At 36.0% G+C, this 21,654-nt stretch overlaps 1 protein-coding gene across 1 annotated transcript in view; it reads right to left on the bottom strand.

Annotated features, from left to right (window-relative positions):
• Positions 1-1,183: 1,183 nt before the first annotated feature.
• The window catches only part of chst15 (carbohydrate (N-acetylgalactosamine 4-sulfate 6-O) sulfotransferase 15), a 39,447-nt gene continuing 18,976 nt past the window's right edge, over positions 1,184-21,654 (bottom strand). The window contains exons 2-8 of the mRNA XM_073827294.1: positions 8,235-9,084; positions 6,543-6,882; positions 6,145-6,288; positions 5,170-5,326; positions 4,850-5,006; positions 2,407-2,554; positions 1,184-2,282 (exon numbers count right to left, since the gene is read on the bottom strand). Of these exons, the coding sequence (XP_073683395.1) occupies positions 2,098-2,282; positions 2,407-2,554; positions 4,850-5,006; positions 5,170-5,326; positions 6,145-6,288; positions 6,543-6,882; positions 8,235-8,678 (1,575 nt within the window). The 5' untranslated portion in view covers positions 8,679-9,084 and the 3' untranslated portion in view covers positions 1,184-2,097. The remainder of the gene's footprint in view (positions 2,283-2,406; positions 2,555-4,849; positions 5,007-5,169; positions 5,327-6,144; positions 6,289-6,542; positions 6,883-8,234; positions 9,085-21,654) is intronic.

Below are 21,654 nucleotides of genomic sequence, written 5' to 3'. Positions count from 1 at the left end.
GCTACCTTGCGACTCTTTTTTATCTAAATTCCACTTCCCTATAAAATTTAAAGAATTTTTTGTAGTAATCAAAGCTATTCCCTCTGATCTTGTTAATTTAATGTGCACCTGACTTATTATAAAGTTGATAATAAAGATTGTATTTTCCTTTTAAATGGTAAAAATGTATTTGATAAAAAATGTACTAACAATGATATAAGACAAGTCTTTAATGACAAAAAGATTAAAATTTATTGGAATTCCATCCTAAGGGATATTAATTGGAGAAAAGCATGGCTGCTTCCTTACAAATTTTGAATTTCAAACAAAGTCAGAGAAATTCACCTGAAGATTTTACACAAAATATATCCAACCAATATGTTGCTCTCTAACTTTATGGATATTGGAAGAGAATGTTCTCTTTGTAACTCCTGTGAGGAGTCTTATGTCATCTGTTTGTTGATTGCCAGAGTATACAATCATTTTGGAAAGATTGTTTTTTTTTTCAGTCAAAATTAATCTAACCATAACACTGAATATGAAAGAAATTATTTGTTATTTTGAGAATGATGATAAAAATGTTCACAATTTTGTAAATTTTATCGTCTTGAATGGCAAATTTTTCATTCATAAATGTAGATTGTGAAAATCTCCTCCTCTATAGCATACAAGGTTTTCTCTAACAAACTCACTCTTTTAATGAAGTCTCTTAAAGTTGTGAGAAATGTAAAAGTTATGTCAATTGTAAAATATTATGAATCTGTATTTGGCGTCTTGTGAATGTCTTACTTTTATTTGTTTTTGTTCTTTAACCATCTTTGGAGCCTCTGTTTTTGATGCCTGTCTGTAACTATGTTGTTTACATGTTCTATAATAAAGAAAAAAAGAGAAAAAAAAAACAACAACAACAAAGCTGCCTTGAAAAAAAAGAAAGCTGCCTTGATGTTTTGATGCTCCCTCGCTCCTCCAACCCCATCCGGGATTCAATCGTCCGACGTCATTAAGGACATGTCAGTTCTTTAAATGCACTGTGAGGTTAAAAACTATGTTTCTCTAATGGTTGGTTGCCATTCGAATGTAAAGATATTGTATTAAAAATTTTAAGCAGCATATAGCCTAAATTACCAATATTTCATTATATTATAGTAGACGTTTTGATTAATTTTAAAAGCTCTTAATATTTAGAGTCATTGTTCGACTTAATTTAATAAATTCAGATCAACATTTCTGAAATATATGAGTGATAAAATATTGTAAGCTATTGACTTAACAGACAGATTTTTATTACTATTAAAATCAATGTAGATATATTATCATTGAGTCACCTTGTCACATAAAAATACATATTTTTAACTTTATTTATTTAGCTTACCATCATCAAGACAAAATTGACTAGTACAGAAGCAAATTTGTGGAAAAAAAAATTGTTTATTGCAATTCAGCCAGAAGATATCAAAGCTAAGTTGGAATGAATTTATTCTTGCCCTTATCTCTGTACTGTCACAAAAACAGATTAAAACATTAAAATTACATTACAGTGACATCAGGTTTTGTTCACTCATTTCACTGTTCAGGATGGCTTTTGTGCTCTGTTTCCACAACCTTTTATATTACAGATCCATGTTTGACTTTTAGCCCTGACTGGGCCCTCTCACATTCTCCTCAGAGCTAAACTCCAAAACACTGACACTTTTTATTATTTGTCGTTTGTTGAGTGTATTTTAATTTATGACTGCCACCGTTTCTTTTTCTGTATCATTTCATTTTGTTGAAACACCTTGGCTGCCAGGGCCTTATAACAAATACATTAAATAAATTGTCTATTAATTTCTCAGTGGTCACTGTGACCAAATACTCTCACAGTATCAAAGTGCAATAATGAGCGTGTCCAGCACCAAATAACCCAGGAAAAAAATAATAAAAATCAGTCAGTGGTACTACATAATTGACTATAATTAAAAAAAAAAAAATTCTTAAATTTGAAATCTGGCCAAAGGTGATACCAGCCACCCAGCACTGGCCTAACAAATCTAATTTAGACTTCAATTTGAGTTTAATCTGTGTCAGATCTTTTTTTCTATTACAATAATATGTATTTTCATTCCCTTTTCCTCAGGGCTACGTCCACAAAAAGGCAGGGTCCCTTAGCACTTGAGCTAGGCGCCGGTTAAAAGGTACGTAGAAGCTCTGCAGGATCTCCTTGGTTATAGGCAGCATTGGGCCGAGATTTCGATTGGCTGGTCGTCTGGTGTTGGAGGCGGGGCTCTTTGTGATGTCTGCTTCCTTCTGCAGAGTTAGAGGTCCTGTAGAGTCGATGAAACCCAGTTAGTGACATAACCGATTCTTCCACAAATTTATGAAGTTTTTAGAGGTTAAACAAACAGACACAATTCTAACAAGTATGTGGAAGCATGAAAACGAACTCACCCAATTGTAGGAATTCAAAGACTCTCCGCATAGTGATTTTCCGATTGGCAGCATGATCCTCAAGTCGTAGGATGAGTATCTGCTCCCTGCTGAAAACACTCAGCCAGTCCAGCAGGTATATGACATATAGTCCCACCTGAAGCCTCACCTACAAAAACAGAGGAACAAAGTGCCACACTCTTTATCATTCAGGACTCAAAAACGTACAGTCTCAATTATCAAGCCATTTTGTTTTTCTGAGAAGTATGAAGTATACTGCTCAGGCCCCACCCACAACCGTTAACGGACTGTCCTATATTAACATATTTCAGCCCTCCGCCAACAAAGTCTCATAAGAAATGCAGGTGTTTTGTAGTTGGATGTGAAAGTGAACATCCCTACATTTGTTTTTGGCGGTAATGTGTCACCGAATACACAAAAAAACAGAAGAGAGGGGCGGGGTGTGCAGTAGCTTATTATCATTTAAAGAGACATGCACCTAAACAGGTCGCTGTGAACAGAGCTGTTTTTGACAGGGTAAAAAAGGTGTTGTTTTACATGACCATTGAGGAATTTTAACCAAAGTATGTTGCAGACATTTCATGAAGACCCTAAAGAATCATAAAATGGGCATTCAATGTCTCTTTTAAATTAAATCAATTAACCACAATTTATTTTGTGATTCCAGAAGATGCATGACTCTCATTCTGTTATGTTTTTCAATAAAAACAATAGTTATTAAAGAGGAAAAAAGAAATATGATTCTATATATACATCTTGATTTTTGATTTAATAATTCTGGTGCATTTGATATACACTACCTGTCAAAAGTTTTTGAACCGTAAGATTTTTAATGTTTTTTTTTTAAGAATTCTCTTCTGCTCAACAAGCCTGCATTTATTTGATCGAAAACACAGCAAAAAAACAGTATTGTTAAATATTTTTACTATTTAAAATAACTGCTTTCTATTTGAATATATTTTCAAATAGTAATGATGCTAAAAATTTCAGCTCTGAAATCACCTAAATAAAAATTTTAGATATATTCAAATAGAAAACAGTTATTTTAAATATTTCCAAAATGTACTGTTTTTGTTGTAGTTTGGATCAAATAAATGCAGGCTTGTTGAGCAGAAGAGACTTCTAGAAAAACATTTTGACTGTTAATGTATAAATAAATTATTTAAAAATCATTTTTGGCCCTCTTGGAAATTTGCAGAGGCCCCCGATTCCCTGGTTGAAAGGCCAACCTTAAGAACATGAATGCATTAATTTCATGTGTTTACCAACAGAGGGACCCAGAGGCTCAGTATAACATTTAGCGGTGTCATAATCTCTGCTGTATCATGTGGTGATCATACTTACATTATTATTTTTAAAAGTAGCTTCTTATGTAAACAGCTGGTATAATATGTATTTAATGTACTGTATTATAATATCTCTTTTATTATTCATCTCATTTTATTATTTATTTCTTATATGTAGGTAACATTTTTACAACCATCAAAAATGTTAAAATGTCCACCACATTGTTCTCAGATATCTTTATACCAATAAATATTTACATTTATTAATCATATATACTGTAGATGTTTGGCTCCAGTTTGAAGAATATAGATCAAATCAAAAAATCATGTTATGCTTAACGGCTTACTATGCATCACACGATTGCATTTTATTTAATTATATTAAAAGAGCAATTCTGCATTCTGTTTGTTACCTCAATTCATTAATTCAAAATATAATAGACATCCTCAATTCAATTCTGAATGATGCACACCCCACTGTTTGTATTATTTATATTACATCCAATTTACCCGACTGAGCAGAAATGATTCAGCAATCCAGACTTTTGCTGGTTCATCAAACAGCTTAAACAGCTTCAAAGCCATAAATCAAACATTCATGACTTTAATCCCCAGATCAGTGCAGCAAAACAATGTATACTTCACAACACATTTAGATTTCTCTAAAATGGCTTTCATTTCAGCTTCCAACAGCTTTCTCCAGAGGTGAAGATCATCTACTGGCTGCACAGCTTTGGGGAACAGCCAGAACAGCTCATACCCTAGTGGGTATATCTTATCTATGCGGCTGCACCTGGTGGCTGAACCAATTACATCATATCAGACTGAACAGAATCTGACTCATACCAGCCGCCTTTGGTGCCCATCCCTAATGAGAATTACCAGCTGAAATGCTTTGGTGAGACATATCCATCTATCGCTCAGAAGATCTGATAACTTTTTAATGAAATGAACAAATCCTTTTTGCAACTTGACAGCCCTTGGTCCCAATCCACATTCAGTGCATTATTGCTACAACACCTAACATCTTTTTTAAATCAAACATGGTCAGAACAACATGAGGTTGCATAAATTGAAGTGTACTTTCCCTTTAAGATAGCAATAGCAAATTAAATATTCACATTTGATATGTTGATCATGGCTCATACTGCACTCACCGGCATCAGGTTGTTTAGAGTGGTGTTGTAAATGCAGGAACGGATGGACCTCTCAGCCAAGCAGCCCTCAAACAGGTGCAATGACTCTGATACTCGCTCATGAAAGTCCTCCACAGATTTATTAGCCATGCCAAAGTACAGATAGTCTGAGTAAAGCCTGCTCTCTCACATGCAAATACAGACACAAGAGCACAAAACACAATAAGAGGTAAGAGGACAATCTAAAAAGCATCTCTCGTGTAGTAATATTATACTGGTTATGATATCCGAACCATAATGATTAGTCGTCATTATGTCTTCTTGGAAAAGTAGAGTAGTACCTTTCTACTGGGTCTCTGAGCATCACAATGAATCTGGCATCTGGTTGGACAGCATGAATGAAGTCTTGTACCAGAAACGGAGGCTCCACTTCCGTTCCGTTGTCGTAGAAATATACCCAAGCGTTATTGTCCCACATCGTGGATGCGCTCGCCTCACCTGTCAATCATAAAAATAGGATTATTAGTAAAAGTTTATTTCATTTGAACGCAGGCTTAATCTGATGAATGATATTAGTGATCATTTATGGCTGGGATGTTTTGTTTATTTAGTTGATTTAATTTCTCAGGCCTCAGGAGACAAAGACTTAAATGATTTATTGTTGTGAGTCATAATAAGAGGACAGATCTTGACCATAGCATCTGGCATCTCTAATTAGAAAGTCTAGACAATTTTAACTTTCTGAATACCTTCAAGAAGGGTTTCACAAACGTGTTTGAGAGGGAACTGCAGGGGGACTTTGTGTTTATGAAAAGCTAATAATTAATTATATCATAGGTAGAATGCAAAATGTTTCAGTACAAGCATTTCAGTCAAATCTATTTTATGCAATATTTAAAGCCATCAACCCACGGGAGAAAATCAACCCGCCGCAACAGTTTAAAATCAGCCCAGTTCTGTGGAAAAAAATGTGGATCTGGCAACCCTACATCCTACACAAGCTGCATCCAAAGCGATTTAAATACTCTGGAAAATTAGGCCTATATTCAATATTAGAATGTTTGCGGCAGAACTAAGAAAACAATCTTGCGCAAAGGCTTTAATAAAACATTTTAAAAAAGCACACAATGAATGGACAGTGTAGAAAGCAAAAGATGAATCCCAGACCTTTGGGCTATTTAGAAATCCTGGCCGAATGCATTTTTTTAGGTCAAAAAGAGGACGTATGGTCACCCTACAAATATGCCCCATAAATTCAAGACGAAACAATGTATTACGGCTGTCGCGATTAAAATGAAATATGAAAATTAAATTACCTATTATGATGTCAACTTTTTTTTGGCTTTTGGAGGAGTTGCTTGTCAAGTGATCTTGAATCTGATTGGCTGCTTGGTCAAAAAGGTCCAGATAGTCATTCAATGGATAGGGGTTATGAAAACCATTACTCAACCTGATGATACCTTGAATAAAACAAGTGGAAAACAAAGTACAATTATTTCAGTTGTAAAAACACTTGCAACTAGAACTGCATGGCTGCTGTTCTGTAGCTATAAAATGTTATGTGATAAAGCTCAGTGATCTGTCTAACATTAAGCAGATGTTCTTGATTGCAAGAAAATGGGAGTTATAAACATTTAGCTGACTTTAAAAAGCCTATCCAGCATCATGAATTCACATTTTATATCCTTGGATTTATCTCTCAAGCGAAACTCACCAAATCTCTTTCGTGTCCACCAGTGTGGTTCCTTCATGGTGGTGAAATGGACTTCTGGATGTAGCCGTAACCGGTCGTAGAGATCCGTGGTGCCACACTTGGGCTGGCCGATGATGTAAAAGAAGGGCAGGCAGCGCAGACGGTACTCCCTACCTGCGTGCTGATGCAGGTGAGCCGGAAACGCTCTGCGCAGGTGGTCATATATAGCTTGGAAGCGCTTTGAATAAAGAGCATACAAGTTTTTCCCATATGGATCAGCTGAGACGTTACCAAAGAATTCTTCATACCAGCAGGGGTTCTTGAGATGGGGAAGAAACTTGCGAGGAATTGCAGAGAATATCTGTGGACGAGAAAGATCAAAATTTATTCAGACACCTTCAAAATTTCTCACATTATCACAGTTTATTCACTGTAGTTTAGAAAACGGTAATAAAATATGACAAGAACTCAGAGTTAAACTGTTTCAGAACAAATTCATCGTTATAATCTCAAATGAATTACAGTCAAACCAAAATTTCACACATTATCACAGTTTATTCGCTATAGTTTAGAAAGCGGTAATAAAATATGACAAAAACTCAGAGTTAAACTGTGTCAGAACAAAAAACCCGACAAGTTACAGTAACTCAAACCATTTGACCAATAAATATGAGTACTATAAACTCATCTTCATTGAGTTAAATTAACATAACTCAATGTACAGTGCCTTGCAAAAGTATTCATTCCCCTTAATTTTTTTTCACATTTTGTTTTGTTGCAGCATTATGTTAAACTGCTTTAAATTTGTTTTTCCCCACATCAATTTACACTCCATACACCATAATAATGACAAAGCAAAAACCAGATTTGCAAATTTTACAAATTTATTAAAAATAAAACACTGAAATAAGTACATCGCATAAGTATTCATACCCTTAACTTAGTATATAGTTGAAGCACCTTTACAGCCTCAAGTCTTTTTGGGTATGATGTGACAAGCTGCCATTCTTTGCATTTTCAGCTGTTAGACCTTTTTCTGAGAGGTGTGTGCCTTTCTAAATCATACTCATTCAAATGAAATTGCCACAGTTTAACTCCATTGGAAGTGTAGTAACATCTAGAAGCAATATGAATGCTCCTGAGCTAAATTTCGAGTGTCTCAGACTATGAATACTTATGCAACAGGATCTTTTCAGTTTTTTTATTTCTAATAAATTTGCAAAGTTGTTACAAACCTGTTTTGTGCTTTTTCATTATGGCGTATGAGATGTAGATTGATGTAGAAAAAAAAGTAATTTAAAGCAGTTTAACATAATGCTGCAACAAAACTAAATGTGAAAAAAATTAAGGGGTATGAATACTTTTGCTAGACACTGTAGATGAGTTTATAGTACTCATAATTATTGGTTTTAAAACTTAAATTGTTTAAGGCAAATGGTTTGAGTTACCGCAACTTGTCGGTTTTACAGTGTGATAATGTCAGATAACTTTGAGTAGAAAGGTATATAACATAACATGGTCAGGTCAAAGTGTCAAATCAAATTTTTGGTCCCAAATTTATATTTAATTTTATAAGTTTATAAATATTTAAATTTATAACCCACTAGATATCATTATTTTTTTTTAGTTTGACTGTAATTTAGCACAGCTGTTTTCATCATTGATTACTTAAGTGCCAAATTTGCTCAAATTTAGCAATTTAAATGGACATACATTTGGCTCTTTTCCTCTCACTTGTTCCAGGTCAGGCACTCTTCTATGACTGAAATCCACTTTGGCCACAATGCTCCTTACCACCTCTCTCACAACTGTATAGTCTGTAGTGAAGGACAGATTTAGGGACAGCTGTGCCGGATGAGACTCCACAGTAAGGTGATACGGTGACGGCGTTAAAAAGAGCCCTTTCTGGTCCCTCGTCAGGATGTAGGATGCCATGATGAGAACAGTGACTGTAAGTCCAAAAAGGAAGCTTAAGATTTTGATTTTCCGCACAGACCCGAGTGTCCACGGTCCCCATGCTTGATGTTGTCGTTTGTTGTTCTCTAAAACAGTCAATACACTCGTCCACCTGTTGCTGGGATGTAAAAATGCAGGCTTTTTTGTAGAGTACTCCAGTTTTTCATCCAGGCCGTTGAGAAACCCATGCCTGTGGTCCATATTTGTGTATTAGTTAGTGTTTTCTTCACATATGAAGTGATTCCCATCGATGTGAGTTATAGTGTGTAGCCGAAGTGGACCGTAACCCAAAAGAGCCATGTTTTGCCAATAAAATCAACATCTTTCATCCAGCAGATGCCATGTGGCTTCAGGTCATTGTTTATGATGAGATGTTTGTGGGCGGAAGACAGACAGAGGAATGAGCGGGCTGGCCGCCCGGGGCTTCCCGTACGCGTGGCGAGGGGCAAGACGTGTGGGAGACGATTAGAGCGCTCCTTCAATTTAGCTGCCACAAATGACACAGCGGCAGCAGGGCTGACAGTGCACCCGCACAAACACAGTGCAGGTTTGGTTGTCAAGGTCACAAACGCCCCAACAGCAGCTCAGATAACAGAAAAGTCTATTCCTGCAAGACAAAAAAAGAGCTATAAGCTGTAAATACGCAAAGACGGTTCATTGATTTGAGTCTAGGAGGCAGCGGATGGTGGTAGTACTCTGTTTCTGTCTCTCACACATGCCAATAACTCTGTGATGGGGTTTGGATAAGCATCAGAGGAAGGATGGCAGGAAGATCACACAGGCCACAGACTGTGTGGCATATGGTGTGTGTGGGTATGTATGTGTTTGTGCGTTGTGTGTGTTTTGGAGAATTTAGGGTGTAATCCATTCAGACATGATAGCCTCAGGACATGCCTAATTAAGAACACAGTAGACCAGCTGCAAGCTAATATTTGACAACCTCCACTCCCTCTCTCTCTCTCTGTCCTAATCTCTCTTTGTCTTTCTTCCTGTTTTTTTTTTTTTTTTGGTCATTCTTAGACATTCTGCAAATGATACAAGAGATTGTTGCAGTGCTATAAACAAATCACATGGAGATGGAAATGTGGGCAGGTTTGAGGGGGACTAATTAAAGAGACCCCGTGTATTAAGACTTGTATGGCTTAATATAACATAAATGATGAAAGATTTACCTACTACAAATTCACATAGTTTTACACATTTTTTGGACTATCATTATTTCAGTGACATAAAATAGTTGTATTTGGCAAGCTACCAGCACTACCTGTACTACCTGTTGCTACTTTTACCACAACACAACTAAATAAAATACTAAATAAAATAATAAAAATAAAATACTGATACAATGCCACATTGTATTGCTTTTGGTTGTAATTTTCAACTGAAGGGCAACAAGGGAAGTGATGTAAGTCTTCATTGTTTTCCTAGCTATAAAAAGGAAAAAAGAATTGGAGCAGCAACAGGTAACCATTTCACATCATGTATAAAACAATGCAGATTTTTTTAAAAACTGAATCTGTCATGGGTTTTCTACTACATATTTCAGTAAGAATCATCTTTTATGTTACATTAAGCCATACAAGTCTTATTACCCAGGGTTTCCTTTGAGACTTCAACACATGAAATGGAAGTTGGTTGGGTGACTTAAAGGTATCTTTTGTATTAGACAAGTCTACACTATTGACACTGTTCAGAAGTTTGGGGTTGGTAAGATTTTTAAATGTTGTTGAAAAAAGTCTCTTATGCTGATTTGTTAGATCAAAAGTACACTAAAAGCTGTAATATTATGAAAAATTATTACAATTTAAAACAAAAACTGTTTTATTTTAGTATATTTTATTATGTAATTTATTTTTGTGACAGAAAACTTTTAAACAGTATTGCATCTACACTGTAAAAAGATTTCACCAGATTCAACTTAAAAACTTAAGTTCAGCAGCTGCCTTAAAATTTTAAGTTGAATCAGCTTAGAACTACAAGTCATTTTAACTCAAATAAAATGAAATTAGTTGATTTAACTTGTGAGTTGAAATGACTTAAGTTGATTTAACTTAAATTTTTAAGGCAGCTGCTAAACTTAAGTTTTTAGGTTGAAACTGGTGAAAACTTTTTACAGTGTAGGGTTTATCAACAGCAAGCTACTTAATTATTGTATGAAACACTCACAAAATATTAAATACTTTAATGAATAATTAGAATGTAAATTGGAGTAAAGAGGTTTGTTTATATACACTACCAGCCAAAAGTTTTTGAACAGTAAGAATTATCTTCTGCTCACCAAGCCTGCATTTATTTGATCCAAAATACAGCAAAAGCACTACATTGTGAAATTGTCACGTATCTGGTCTATCTCGTCATGAACTCTAGCACACACATTCTGGACTGCAAACCCCATAAGCCACTGCACCAATCACTGCACACAGCTGCTCCTCGTTTCCCACTGAACTGATTGCTGCATACACCTGTTTATCATTTACCCACATGCATTTAAGCCACTCACACACACAGCCACCTTGCGAGGTCTTATCATTCCCTATGGTCGTAATTCTAAGCGTTTTTCCCTGTGTTGGATTATCTGTGTATGACTCTGGACTGTGTACCCTGTTGACGATTCCTGCCATTGCGACCATTCCCTGTCTATCGAACTGTTTCCCGGATTACCTACGTTGTTCCTGTTTTCTGGTGATTATTCAGGCCTGTTGACGATTCTAAATAAATGCTGCAAATGGATCCGCACGTCTCTGACTCTCCTTGTGACAGAAGACTTCGCCACTACAAGGATCCAGCAGCGAGTATGGTGTCATCCGGTTCCAGCCCGAATCCTACAGTACAGATCATGCGTCTAAAACAAGGTGAGCGGACTATTGAGGATTATGCTAAGGACTTTATTGAATTGGCTAATCAGTCGACCATAGGGAATGATAAGACCTCGCAAGGTGGCTGTGTGTGTGAGTGGCTTAAATGCATGTGGGTAAATGATAAACAGGTGTATGCAGCAATCAGTTCAGTGGGAAACGAGGAGCAGCTGTGTGCAGTGATTGGTGCAGTGGCTTATGGGGTTTGCAGTCCAGAATGTGTGTGCTAGAGTTCATGACGAGATAGACCAGATACGTGACAGAAATATTTTTACTATTTAAAATAACTGCTTGCTATTTGAATATATTTTAAAATATAATTTATTCCTGTGATCAAATCAATTTTCAGCATCACTACTCTGTTCAGGAAACATTTATTATTATTATTATTATTATTATTATTATGAATATTTAAAACAATTGAGTACATTTTTTCAGGATTCTTTGATTAATTAATTTTTTTTGGATAGAAATGATACAAATCAATACTTTTATTTAGCAGTGATGCTTTAAATACTATAAATAATAATAAAGACATTTATCATGTTACAAAAGATTTTAATTTCAGATAATTGCTGTTATTCTGAACTTTCTAGTCATAAAAAAACCTGAGAAATTCTACTCAGCTGTTTTCAACATAATAATCATAATAATAAAAAATGTTTTTTGAGCAGCAAATCAGAATATTAGAATGCTTTCTGAAGGATCATGTGACTGGAGTAATGATGCTAAAAATTCAGCTTTGAAATCACAGGAATAAATTACATTTTAAAATATATTCAAATAGAAAACAGTTATTTTAAACAGTAAAACTATAAACCTGTACTTTGGATCAAAAAAATGCAGGCTTGGTGAGCAGAAGAGACAAAAATGCACCTTCACGTTAATTTATATAATAATAATAATAATAATAATAATAATAATAATAATAATAATAATAATAATAATAGTTTTTTGTATCCAGTTGACATTGTGGTTTGGTTAAACTAATGGCTTCATTCTCAATAAATATCTGAAAGTGAATGTTCAGGGCCAGCATGTTTTAATTATTTTGTGTGTTTATATTAAACTCAAGGACGCTTCCTACCCATCTCTTCCTACGACTGTCATGAGTCAGGTTGGAAAAAACACACACACACACACACACACACACACACACACAAAAGTAACAACAAAGCATTTCTCCTCAATGTAGACCTAACGAATTGGTATTGCTGAATGTGCAGGGTTGGAAAATTCTAGAGCAGGGCTTTTGAAAACCTAAAAAAATCAATTTGTTTGTCTTGTTTTGCTTTCTGGCAAATTAAAGGGCCTGTTGGATCCTCTGGTAGAGGGGTTTGCCTTCATCATTTCATCAGACAGTTCAGGGCTGTTATTTACCGCCTAATTGTGGTTAAATTTACCTTGGGGAGATCATTAACAGAAATGTGACTCTAGCGAAGCCCACACAGACCACAGTAATCCATGCTGAACTAATAAATAGATGTGGGGCTCATAAATTATAGATAATTTCCTATTTGTGCAGGGAAATAAATGGTTTGAATAAGGCTTAGAGAGAGAGAGAGAGTGAGAGATAGCGAAATAGGGAGAGATTAATGAAAGAAAAAGAGAGGGAAGGTAGTCAAAGGAGGACATGTGCGTTCCCATGGAGATGAAGGCAGGTGTCATTGATCCGTGTTGCTATGGAAAATAGACTCTGCGAGTGTTTGTATTTGTATAATGACCTTAAATGACATTCCAGTGACAGATCGTGCGTCCGAGTCACGTTTATTGGCAATAAGTGAGGTCTCGCTATCTGTCTCGAAAATAAGAGTTTGAGGTAAACCGTAGCAATGAGGAATTCCGCTGCTTTCAGCGTGGGTGTCTATTTTAAGCACGAGCGTTAAATTTCTGATGACTTTAGCACGGAGTTGGGCTGACGCGTGCTGTCACTTTAAATACATTTCAGAATAACAAACCCAGCTCTAAGTGTGGGGAGGTGAGGCATCTGTGAGCGTGTTTTCATTACAGATTTGACTGAAGTAGAGGAGGAGTCCGGGACAGCGAGAGGATGCGTTAGTGTTGAAATGAGCACTCGCTGCGGGAAAGCCACAGCAGTCCACAGCTCAATGATTCATTACTGAGAAGCTCCATCATTATACCTGTCAATCAAAACCACTAGTGAGGAGCTCTACAAAGTACGTGCCTATTGATGCTTCTGATGTTGGTAATGCAAAGCTGACACAATCCTTACAGGTGAAAGGGACAGTTTACCCTAAAATGAAATTTGTGTCATAATTTACACGCTAATCAGTTTAAAGGAGTAGTTCACTTCTGGAACAAAAACTTACAGATAATGTACTCACCCCATTATCATCCAAGATATTCATATCTTTTTTTTTCAGTTATGTGGACTTCTACAGTGCCCTTGATTTTGAACTTCCAAAATGCAGTTTCAATGCAGCTTCAAAGGGCTCTAAATGATCCCAGCCGAGAAATAAGGGTCTTATCTAGCGAAACGATCAGTTATTTTCTAAAAAAAAAAAAATTAAAATGTATATACTTTTTAACCTCAAATGCTTGTCTTGTCTAGCTCTGTGTGCATTCCGGTTCAACACAGTTAGGGTATGTCAAAAACTCCCTTCTCATTTTCTCCTCCAACTTCAAAATCGCCCTACATCACTGCAAAAATACTGACCCAGTGTTTACAAAGTTAAGATGCAAAGAAGGTCAAACGCCCTTTACAAAAAAAGGTAGAGCAGCGATGTAGGATCATTTTGAAGTTGGAGGAGAAAATGAGATGCTACAATCCACCACGCTCCCTAAGGTCACAAAACTCTGGACTTTTGGTAGTACCTAGGATAGCAAAGTCCACTAAAGGAGGGAGAGCCATTTCATATTTGGCTCCCAAACTCTGGAATAGCCTCCCTAATAATGTTCGGGGTTCAGACACACTCTCTATGTTTAAATCTAGATTAAAGACTCATCTCTTTAGCCAAGCATAATGTATCTCAAAACATTGTACTTCAGTTACATCTGATCACATACAGATCAATATTCTTCAGCTTGGGCTAAACACGAAATTTTTGCTTGGTTGGAACAGCAGCTACGCTAATTATTTCTCTATTTGTTTCTCTGTTTCTGCCACGGGATTTCCATCCCGTGGTACCTAGGAATTAAACAAGAATAAGTCTGGATTCAGAAGAAGAGATGATGCCAACCCCCCAGAGGACCGCCGATGATGCCAGCCTTGAAAACACACACAGCACTACACAATTTTTCTACAAGTTTGATTACAACACATAATCATTACTATTTGTGTTCATCATCTGTTTGATTACACCATTACTGATTTTAACATTTATATCATATGTACATCGACTTGACATACAGTAGTCACCACTAATAAGCTACTAAATATATTGTAGTAGCCTACATTTTGTACAGCTGCTTTGCAACGATTTGTATCGTGAAAATCGCTATACAAATAAACTTGAATTGAATTGAATTGAATTTATCAAAAAATGATAAAATGATAAAATTAATTTTGGCCAATTTTTTCCTTTTATTTTACTTCATTTTAAAGGACACCCTGGGTATTAAGACTTGTATGGCTTAATATAATGTAAATGATGTCTCATACGGAAATATGTAGTGGAAGACCCATGAATGATTTACGTAATTTAAAAAAATACACGTATTTTGGACTATGGGGGGCGCCATTATTTTGATGACCTGAAATGGTTGCACTCGGTGAGTTATACCTGAGGCACTACCTGTTGCTATTTTTACCACAACTCAGAATACACAATACTGGTCGGCGCCGATAGCCGTGTGGTTAGCGCACTGACATATAGTGCTGTTGCTCTCTGGGCGTCCCCTGTTCGAATCCTGACTTGAGGACCTTTCCTGATCCCGCCCCCTATCTCTCTCCCACTTCACTTCCTGTCCTATCATAATAAAGGCCAAAAAATAAATCTTAAAAAAAAAAATAATAATACACAATACTGGTATAACGCCACATTATGCAGATTTAGGTTGTAATTTTAAGTCAAAGAGCAACAAGAGAAGCGATGTAAGTCTTAACTGCTTTCCTAGCGATAAGAAGAGGAGAAAAGAATGGGAAGATACCTGTGGATGAATAAAACTTCCTAAAGACCAGTGTCTTTGTTCTCTCCACTTTAGCCCTGACGCCTTTGAGACTTTTAGTAGACCACAGCTACTGAAAGAGCTTACAAACGGCAAAGACAAGAAACGCTATATGCCTTCCTGGCAGGATGTTAACATGCAGATGCTTGTCATGACACCACAGCCACTGAAGGAGTTTGGTGGCGTTTAGACTCCTTGTGGGGAAAATCGATGGTACAGCATTTAGTTTAAGCCTACGCTTACATCCATCGCTACCTGTAAGCTCTTTCAGTAGCTGTGGTCATCATATCAGTATTTTATTTTCCGAGTTATGTTGCGGTAAAAATAGCAACAGGTAGCACCAGTAGCTTCACAGAGTGCAACCATTTCTTTTTTTTTTTAATATCGTAAATCTTTCATGGGTTTTCTACTACATATTTCAGTAAGAGAAATCATTTACAATATATTAAGCCATACATGTCTTAACCTCTGACTGAGCCATTGTTGTTATGTGAGGTTGGTCGATGGACAATGCAAATATACTACACTTGAAGGACTGTTTGATGTCAGGGTGCTGTGATGTTTCTTTATGAGAGCGCTGCAGGACATCTTTGACATATGTGACCCTGGACCACAAAACCAGTCTTAAGTCGCTGGGGTATATTTGTAGCAATAGCCAAAAATGCATAGTATGGGTCAAAATTACTGATTTTTCTTTTATGCCAAAAATCATTAGGAAATTAAGTAAAGATCATGTTCCATGAAGTTTTTTTGTGAAATTCCTACTATAAATATATCAAAATGTAATTTTTGATTAGTAGTATGCATTGTTAAGAACTTAATTTGGAGAACTTTAAAGGTGATTTTCTCAGTATTTTGATTTTTTTGCACCCTCAGATTCTAGATTTTCAAATAGGCGTATATCGGCCAAATATTGTCCTATCCTAACAAACCATATATCAATAGAAAGCTTATTTATTGAGCTTTCATATGATGTATACATCTCAGTTTTGTAAAATTTAACCTTATGACTGATTTTGTAGTCCAGGGTCACATATGACTCTCTTTACCCCCTCCCTCATTCATTTCCAGAGTCATATAAAGAGGGTGGCAGGGCTGTGAGGACCACTGCCTCCAAGCACAGTGGCTGCTCTGTCTGTGCCAGTCAGTGCCATGACTAACGGATCAGAGTATGCAGGAATGGACCCGTGTGGATGGAAGGGAATGCCAAGGATCTGGGAAGGAAAGTAGTAGCTCAAGTTGGAGCCCACAATATACCACCAAGAGAAACATAGGAAAATCATGGCTCTCTGACAGCATGCTCATATAACAAAATAAGTTCTCTTTCACTGCTAATTGAGTTTTAACAGCTTAAAATCACTTGTTTTTAAACTGCAATGCAAAAAAATGTGTGCAAACGATACGTTTTCTATCTATCTAGATAGATAGATAGATAGATAGATATGCACTCGTAGTTAGTGAGTCTGTATATAAAATTACAATCCAGCTCTCCAGCTCAAAGAAGACCCAGAAAGCAAAACGCTTTCTATCATCCCTTTCCGAGTTAATCTAAATTCTCCTCTAATACACGCAAACTCAAACACACACACACACACACACACACACACACACACACACATATGAACTAACAAGTACACATTCCATTTGTGCAGTGTCAATAGAGGGAAAACACGCAGGGATAACATCTATTCCACAATCAGTACAAGTAAGAGGAAATGAACGAATGTGGCAGCCTATAGAGATGGATAATGAAGCTCAGTGCAGCTGAGTCTAAAATGGCATCAGTCAGTTATATTAGAATATACTTATTACATCAAACTGAATAATCTGTGCTGAGGCACTTGGTTATATATTCATTGAAGTCACCTATTCAAAGCGTTGTGACAGTGTCACATCTCTATTTTACTGTCACTCAGTCATTTTCTTTTTCATCTTTTCCCTAATCCATTTCTTTTTCCTCTAAACTCTTATTAGGAAAATAGAAACAGCCTTAGCTGTTTGGTTAGCTGTAGCTGTTTACACATGAAGATTGTTAATGCTTCAAGGCTGTTCTGAAATACCAACACTGGTCCAAAAAATGCTCAACAAAACATTTTGACAACTTAGCATACATAGCAACATTCAAGGTCAAAATGCTTTTGCTTTTTGTTTTATTTAATTAAAAAATATCTTCATTTGTTTTCAACAGAAGACTGGAGTTCATATAGGTTTGGAACAAGGGGGGAGGGGTCACTATGTGATTATTAGATGATAATTTTGGGGTGAAATATCCCTTTAATCCCACTACATATGTGACCCTGGACCACAAAACCAGTCTTAAGTCGCTGGGGTATATTTGTAGCAATAGCCAAAAATACATTGTATGGGTCAAAATTATGGATTTTTCTTTTATGCCAAAAATCATTAGGAAATTAAGTAAAGATCATGTTCCATGAAGATTTTTTGTAAAATTCCTACTATAAATATATCAAAATGTGATTTTTGATTAGTAATATGCATTGTTAAGAACTTAATTTTCACAACTTTAAAGGTGATTTTCTCAGTATTTTGATTTTTTTGCAACCTCAGATTCCTTATGACTGGTTTTGTGGTCCAGGGTCACATATATTGTCTGGCATTATCTGTTTAAAATGAACTTTTCTGAAATTTAGAGAATAGCAAATACTGCTAAAAATAATTGAAAGTCTGGGACATGTATCATATGTTGCATGTCTTCAATTTTTAAAGGATTAGTTAATTTGCAGAATAAAAATTTCTTGATAATTTGTCCACCCCCATATTATCTAAGATGTTCATGTCCTTCTTTCTTCAAAAGATCTTTCACATAAAAAATTATGTTTTGGGGGAAAACATTCCTGGATTTTTCTCCATATAGTGAGCTTCAATGAGAGCCAATATGTTGAAGGTCCAAACTGCAGTTTCAGTGTAGCTTTCAAATAGCTCTACATGATCCCAGCCGAGGAATAAGAGTCTTATCTAGCGAAACGATTAGTCATTTTCTAGCTCGACTTTGCACATGATGTAGTCACATTAGAAGAGGTCACGCCTGACGTAGGCCCAATGTTTACAAACAGAGCGTGCAAAGAAAGTCAAACACCCTTTACAAAAAAAAAGGTAAAACAACAATGCCGGACAATTTTGAATTTGAAGGAGAATATGAGATGGAGTTTTTCACCCTACCTTATCTTTCTGAACCAGTACACAGATGAAGAATAAGCCAAACGTGACCTTTCCAACGTGATTACATGATGCGTGTAGTTGCGTATATGCATCCCCGAACTAGTGCTAGATGAACATTTGTGGATAAAAATAATATCAATTTAATTTTTTTTTAGAAAATGAACCATCGTTTCACAAGATAAAACCCTTATTACTCGGCTGGGATTGTTTAGAGCCCTTTGAAGCTGCATTAAAATTTGGACCTTCATCCAGCTGATCCCCACTGAAAGAGATGAACAACTTGGATGGCATGGGGGTTAGTAAATTATTAGGAATTTTTTATTTTGGAAGTGAACTAATCCTTTAATGCATGACTTTTTTTTCTGTTTTCATGTTTCCCAACTAACAGTTACTGTGCTCATTAAATGTCCTGCAAATGAAATGGAAAAGAAAACAAATACTTGGTGAGTATCAAAAGACATTATGATTGAAGGCTCTGGGTACAAGGATGTGATGTGACGTCTGACAAACACAACCCAGAATAAACCTTGAGACTGACAGTTCAATTAATACAGTCACATTGTGAAAAACCTCAGACGCTCTAGTTCCCTCCTCAACACTAGACAGCATATGAAAATGTCTCTCCCTAAAGAAAATGGTCAAATGAAGATACATAAATTAAATTCACTCTTAATGACAAAAACAGTGTACCCTAAAGTGAACCAAACACAAAAGAAGCTACTGTGAAAAACTTTGTTTTGTTTGCCCATATAGTGAAAGCCACTGTATAGGCAAAAACAGTGGAAACATTTTTTAAGAAATCGTCATTTGTATTTTGTTTTATGGTGGACTATCCCTTTAATATCAGCGCACTAAAATGCTAGCAAAAACTGGTTTCATGCAGCACCACACCATCTATCACTGTAGAGCTAGAAAACACTTTGACAAGTTTGATTAAACAAGGTTGATTGATCAGTAGGAAGTACTGTATAGAATCTGGAAAGACAAATTAGGACATGCAATGTAGTTTTCTTTTTTTCTTAGAGTTATAGTGTGCTAAATATAATGCATTCCATTCAGCAGTGACTTTTTGTGCTAAATGTAATTATTAAAAGTTTAGTTCACCCAAAAATTAACATTCCGTCATTACTTACTCACCCCTCATGTCATTCCAAACCTTCGTTTGGACCTTTGTTCATTTTCAGAACACAATTGAACATATTTTTGATAAAATCTGAGAGCTTTCTGACCCTGCATAGACAGCAATGCAACTGACACAAGTTTTTTTTTCTTTGCGCACAAAAAGTATTCTTGTAGCTTTATAACATTACGGTTGAACCACTGATGTCACATGGACTATTTTAACAATGTCCTTACTACCTTTTGCGGCCTTGAATGTGTCAGTTGCATAGCTGTCTATACAGGAAGAGAAAGCTCTTGGATTTCATCAAGAATATCTTTATTTGTGTTCAGAAGATGAAGACATTTCTTATGGGTTTGGAACAAGAATGAGAATGGAATGAGGGTGAGTAATTAATTACAGAATTTTCATTTTTAGTGAACTTTGCAATCTATGTGTTGCATTCTCTGTTCGCAACGTCTCCGTTTTATCATAATGACAGCAGCCGGTGCATAACCCAAATCAGATTAATACCTGCCGTTCAGTCATATTAATTTTCATGCTCAGTTTCTGAAATTATTTTCAGGCTTGACAGATTACTTTATGGGTGCAATGTAATCTATTTGCATTGACACTCCCCCTTTATTCTGCACTTATATGGAGACACACCCCACTAAATGACATCTTCAATCAACATAAATCCACAATAATTGACAAGATGTTCTGTTTTGTATAAGTTTGCATGCAAAACTTAACAAAATTAATGGCTAAATTATTGTTTTTGCCACTACAAAGCCATGTGACACTAAATTATTGCAGTGTGCACTGAACTTTTCTCATTAAATGCTTCTTGTGATTTCCTAAGCAGATGAACACAAGGTCATAAATAAAACATCAGTTATTATTAGCGACATCTTGTGTAATTTGGAACCCATCTGGCAGACAGATGTGCTTATGGGTGATGTTATGTGAACTCTTGCTGAAGTAGGCCTTTCTCAATGCCCCTTTATTCCCCCTTCTGATACTCCAGTGTCTATATATATGATGACAGGCTCATGTTCGGTTTGACAGATTTGTTTTGCAGCTTGAAGATGTTTGCGTCTCAGTGCTTGAAACACAAGGCATGTGGTTTGCTGTTGATTTCAGACTGTCAGTGCATTGATGGAAGGCTTTATTGTGTTATGCTGTGCCGTGTGTGTAGCACCAGAGCAAGGAAGCTGGGGAGAGCTGTTTATGTAATCCACTCTGAAAAGAGCAGTAGCGCAGAAGAAAAGAAGTGTAATTAAACAACAGAGATGAGAGAAGAGAAGTTCCCTCAGGTGCTTCATTCGGCAGCCTGCGTGAATAAACACTTCTTGGTTATGAAGGAAAGAAAGAGACTGAACCATCTTTATTAAAGGAGAAGTTTACTTCCAGAATAAAAATTTCCTGATATACTTACCCCCATGTCATCCAAGATGTTCATGTCTTTCTTTCTTCAGTCAAACCTTACTTCTTTATGACTGAAGAAAGAAAGACATGAACATAGGGGTGAATTATCAGGAAATTTTCATTCTGGAAATTAACTTCTCCTTTAAGATGATTACAATCTTCCACACTTATTTTTTTTTTAAAATAAAATAATATATTTTTAAAATAACTTCTAATTTATTATTTTATTTTATTTATTTTGTTATTTATTTATTTTACATTTACAGCTTCACTATAATTATCAGCTATGTGGTTGTGTTCAACGGTTTCCTGACAATGCACTGTTGAGACACTATTGTGTGCTTGATGGGAAACTCAGGACACCTCTTCCTAGACCTTTTATATGTCCCAGATACACACACAGTACAACAATAGATCCGAGTTCCTCTTGCCAGTTAATCAATAGCCTGTTCTTTGTTACCATCCCAGTGCACAATTCACAAGG

Source organism: Garra rufa, chromosome 21 (genome assembly GCF_049309525.1).
Source record: "Garra rufa chromosome 21, GarRuf1.0, whole genome shotgun sequence".
NCBI lineage: Eukaryota > Metazoa > Chordata > Actinopteri > Cypriniformes > Cyprinidae > Garra > Garra rufa.
This window is presented reverse-complemented; position numbering and strand designations above follow the sequence as displayed.